Source organism: Gastrolobium bilobum, unplaced genomic scaffold (genome assembly GCF_033153095.1).
Source record: "Gastrolobium bilobum isolate Gb01-03AN ecotype WA unplaced genomic scaffold, APGP_CSIRO_Gbil_v1 utg7102, whole genome shotgun sequence".
Taxonomy (NCBI): Eukaryota; Viridiplantae; Streptophyta; class Magnoliopsida; order Fabales; family Fabaceae; genus Gastrolobium; species Gastrolobium bilobum.
In genome coordinates, this window is record NW_026898776.1 from 231,551 (window position 1) to 236,659 (window position 5,109).

The window sequence follows — 5,109 nt, forward strand, 5'->3', positions numbered from 1 at the left end:
CCCCCCCCCCCCCCCCCCCCAAAAAAAAAAAAAACTACAATAACGCAAAAACATCTCATGATTAATTCGATAAGGTTTTTGAAATAATTTTTTTTTTTATATTTTGTTTCATTAAACAGTACTTAATATGTGAGATTAATATTTACTCATATGTTATGGTTATTCTAATTTACAATTTTTTTAAACTCTCCACATTATAAAAACTCTTTAAGTGTGAAATTAGGGATATTTTACCAATAAAAATGTTTTCAAATGGCAAGAAGTTATTTCCCTTAAAAAGAAATTTCGAATTTGAATTGTAAGCATGAAGAATATAATCTTAAAAAAGTTACACTATATAATCCGTTTATGCTGGAACCGGTTGATAAATAAAAAGGAATATTTTTAATTTAGTTTGATTCATTTTAAGGTAAAAAGTCTTCTGAAACAAATATATTATTATTTTTATATTGAAAATCAATCAATTTGCTTATAATTTGCAAATTTTTAATTTAAAAATGATTTTTGTACTCTTGAAATTATAAAGACCCCTTAAATAATAATTAAGAATGTTTTAGTTTAGTTTGATTCACTTTTTATTACCTGAATCAAGTAAAACAATTTTTATATATTACAAATGATTCAATATGCTTATATTTAGATAAACGAACCAAACCTATCTTATTGGGGTATTAATTTATTTTGGTTCTTCTAAAATGTTTCATGAATCATGACTAATATTGTTGTGTTAATGTATTATAACATTTGTCAATGTTTTGCTGTCATTAGCATTGCCGTACTAATTTATATGAAAAATTTGTTCAATCATGAAATTTGTATATTATCACATTACTGTGTGACTTAACTGTTGTTTGATTACGGCTTTTTGGCATTAACAATGAAAATAATGATAATAAAAACAGCGCGACGATACTTGCAAATTATTCGCGGACCTAATGAAGTTGAAACATGGCATAACTCGTGTGTGTATCATAAAAAATACAATTATTATTATATAAATTTTATTGAATCAAATAATAATTAATATAATAAATTATTTTTATTTTTCTATGCAAAAATCTTCCAAATAAATAAAAAATTAATTTATATCAATAAAAATAATTTTATTATTTTTCTTCGTTTTACTAAATAAATAATTTAAGTTGAATAAATGATATCATGATTTCTTAAATGGTATAGTTAACGGTGAAACAATTCATTTTTATGGTATTTTTTTTTACATAATCAATATAACATGCTAATGTTTTATTTTTAATACATTCAAAATGTGAGAAATTAAGAGAAATTTATGCTTAAATAGACAAAAAATTTGGTCACTTGAGATCATTATCAAAATCTACTTCTCTTACAACATAAGTTTCTTTTGGTTTCTCACACCTGGAATATATTAAAAATAAAACAATAGCAGGATATATTGATTCGTCAATAAAAAGATAGAAACATAACAAATAATCATAATGTTTCACAAATTAATTTATCATTCAAGAAATAATAAATTATTCACTCTCCTTCAATAAACTTAGCACTAATTTATAATAAAATATTACATGTGAATATTGAAATAGGAGGAAGGAGGATATGGGTGCGATGTGCGAAGCAGACTATATATTAGCATGTAACAATGGCAAGAAAGCTAGCGTATGAGCTGGTATGCTAGACCAATTTGCTTACATCATCTGACTTTTTTTTTTTTTTTTTTTCTAATCTCAATAACATTTCTATATATTGTACTTCGTGTGTTTTGCTCAGAAAAATCTCGTGTCCCTTTAGTCTTTTCGTGCAATTTATTCACATATCAAATAGTTTCTCCCATTGGTAATACTCTTTACTATCAATTACATATTATAATTCTTATGTTATAATCAATAATTAAATTAACTAAGAAAAAAACCGTCCTTGACACAGTAGCATCCGTACTCCACCGCTTAAAATAAAGATTGTTAGGTCAGCAATTGTTTTTTCTTTTATAGATCGGTTAGTAGAAGAGAATTTATTTTTTTTTGTCAAGAATCTCTATTTTAAAAAATATAATGAAAATATTCCGTTTACGATAATATTCGAAAATTAATAATTTAGAAAAATTCAGTTTTGCGAGAATCATGAAAAATACCTCCTACCAAACGGCCCCTAAGGTATGTCAACAATTGTCTCTCCGCGATATTTTTAGGGGAAGGATATACTTACCACCAAAAAAGTTTACCACTTTTACTATCAACTTAATCACCGTTGATTTCTGTTAATCTAACGGTTATAATTTATTGGATTGTATTTATTAATTAATTTTTAATTTTTAATAAATCCAATAAATTATAACTGTTAAATTGACAGAATTTATTAAATTAGTGGTAAATTTTTTTAATGCTAAGTATATTCTGCCCATATTTTTATATAAAAAATAAGCCTAATCGTAGAATAAAAATATATAAATAGAAGAAAAAAAAGAAACGGGAGGTAATTTTTCTTTTTATGATACTCGTTTAAAAAATATAAGTGTAAAAAATAATATTTATCTTATATAATGTAAAAAAAATATTACCCAAAATAATAATTACACGTTACTTTTTTATCTCACATTTCTTACAAAGAGGTGATAAAGTTAGAATAAAAATATATAAAATTGGGATGAGACCATAAAAACGCAAGTGAAACAGACGAGTATCGGAACCAGTTGCCAAATCGTAGTTTTGACCTTCAAACCAGTGCTCAGAACTCGGTACCTGAATTTACCCACTCTTATGCTACTGGCTGTTGGGTGGTTCACGCGCGAAAGCATATAAGTGGACCTCACGCGCACGCGAGAATCGCGTACGTTGTTTCAAACCTGGGGTTTAAATTCCAGAAATAAACGAAGTTAGTTGTTTTACTAGCAACAAATTTAACCGCTTTTGAAACAAACTCAAGCATATATTTAGAGAGGGTAGGTTACTTTACTCTCTCCCTTCTATACCTCCCTCTCATTCCCTCCTTTTTTCCTTAATAAAACAAACAAAAATAAAAAAGAGAGAGTGTTCAAAATCAAAAGCGTGCAGACAAGGGAGAAGCATTTGGTTGGCAGTACAAAAAAAGAGCCAATTCCATATTCACAGCATCGACAACTCAGGCACGACGACGGTGCGGATCTGGGTCAACGTCATTTGACCAATATAAACGACAACGTCAGGGCTGTTTCTGTAATTAAGTACTTCCCTGACCCACTTTAACATTTCCTGTGTTGTGTCTGGTTAAAACTGTATATATATATATTTTTAAGAGGTTTTTAAAACCTTCGGCTGTGTCGTTGCTGTTGTCGTGGTCTGGGGTCAAGGCCTTTGTTGGGTTGAGAGACTCACATCACCGATCTTATATATAACTCGTTGCTTTGGTTATTTTATTTTCCTCTTTATTTCTCAAGCTAGAGATAGAGAGAGAGAGAGAGAGAGAAAAAAAAGATAGAGCGGATTAGGGATATGAGAACGAGGAGAGGGGCGTGTTATCCTGGACCTGGAATAGTGACGAGGATGTGTTCCGATGTTGGGGTTGTGAAGAGAAAGAAGAATATAAACATGCATGTGACGACGGAAGACTCCTTTATTAGCCGGAAAAAGCAGAGGAAATGGCCGGAAAAAACCGCCGGAGAATACGATTTTTTCGAGTCTTTGCCGGATGACCTTGTAATCTCTATCTTCTGCAAGCTTAGCTCAACTGCAACTTCCCCTTCCGATTTTGTCAATGTTTTGATAACGTACGTTACTAAACAACACACTTGCTCCTCTCGCTTGTACATTTTTTTTTCCATTTTTTATTCTCTGTTCTGTAACGTTATTGGGGATTTGTTTGTTTGACAAGAGTTGTGGTTTTTTGTGGAACAGGTGTAAAAGATTAAACAGTTTAGCACTCAATTCTCTTGTATTATCCAAAGCCTCCCCAAGAACTTTCTCCATTAAAGCCAAAGATTGGTGTGATTCCGCACATCGCTTCCTTAAACAGTGTGCAGATGCAGGAAACATTGAGGCATGTTATACTTTGGGCATGGTTAGTACTAATTACTCTAAAATCGAAATATAATTTTTTTTTTTTATTTGTCAAAAAATTGAATGGAAAGTGTTTCTATTGTGCAGATTCGGTTCTACTGTTTGCAAAACAGAGGAAGCGGGGCTTCGTTTATGGCGAAGGCGGCGATAAGTTCTCACGCGCGGGCTCTGTACTCGCTTGCGGTTATTCAGTTCAACGGCAGCGGCGGTTCAAAAAGCGACAAGGACCTCCGTGCCGGTGTGGCTCTCTGCGCCAGATCAGCCTTCCTCGGCCACATCGACGCGCTGCGCGAGCTTGGCCACTGCTTGCAAGACGGTTACGGCGTTCGACAGAACATCGTCGAGGGCCGGCGTTTCCTCGTCCAGGCCAACGCACGGGAACTCGCCGCCGTGCTCTCTGCCGGCGGTGCCGCGCGCAACTTGCTGAAGTGGAACCACCGGCATCTCCGGCAACTTGCGGGGTCTGGGTGCCCGTTGCTTAGTGATTTCGGATGTAACGTGCCGGCGCCGGAGGCCCATCCAGCGTGCCGGTTCATGACGGAGTGGTTCGCGTCTCGGGGCGGGTCTCCGGGGCCGGGTCTCAGGCTCTGCTCGCATGCGGGCTGTGGTCGGCCAGAGACGAGGAAGCACGAGTTTCGCAGGTGTTCGGTGTGTGGCGCGGTGAATTACTGCTCACGCGCGTGCCAAGCGCTTGATTGGAAGTTCCGGCATAAGGCGGAGTGCTCCCCCGTGGAGCGGTGGCTCGATGAGGACGACGAAGACGCTGGCGACGAAAACGACGACGGCGATGTCGAGGTGGATAGTTAGACAATTTTTCGAACAGGTAATGGCCATTGTAACGGTAACGGGAACGGGAATCTGTTTGGACGGTTAGAAAAAATCTATTTTTGTTGAGGTGTATGAGAAATTAAATATGATTTATTCGGCCGTCTCAAAAGGTAGATAGCAAGGCTTCCTTTTTCTTTTTTCTTGTATAGTGGGAAAATTCTCTTGAAAAATGAAGGGGATTACTTGTGTTTTTTGTTCTCTTTTTTTGGTGCATTCATCACAGTTTAATGTTAATTAGAATTTAAATTATTGAGCATAATTTATTATCTCA

At 34.6% G+C, this 5,109-nt stretch overlaps 1 protein-coding gene across 2 annotated transcripts; it reads left to right on the top strand.

Annotated features, from left to right (window-relative positions):
• The first annotated feature begins 1,640 nt into the window (after window positions 1-1,640).
• Window positions 1,641-5,109, top strand: LOC133284012 (F-box protein At1g67340-like). 2 transcript variants are annotated; one of them, XM_061480962.1, is made up of 4 exons: window positions 1,641-1,648; window positions 3,575-3,721; window positions 3,849-4,011; window positions 4,098-5,109. In XM_061480962.1, the coding sequence occupies exons 1-4, from the start codon at window positions 1,641-1,643 to the stop codon at window positions 4,815-4,817; spliced, it is 1,038 nt and encodes a 345-aa protein (XP_061336946.1). In that variant the 3' UTR covers window positions 4,818-5,109. The 2 variants fall into 2 exon arrangements, with proteins under 2 accessions (XP_061336946.1, XP_061336945.1); XM_061480961.1 differs by lacking the exon at window positions 1,641-1,648 and having other exon boundaries at window positions 3,294-3,721; window positions 4,098-5,108.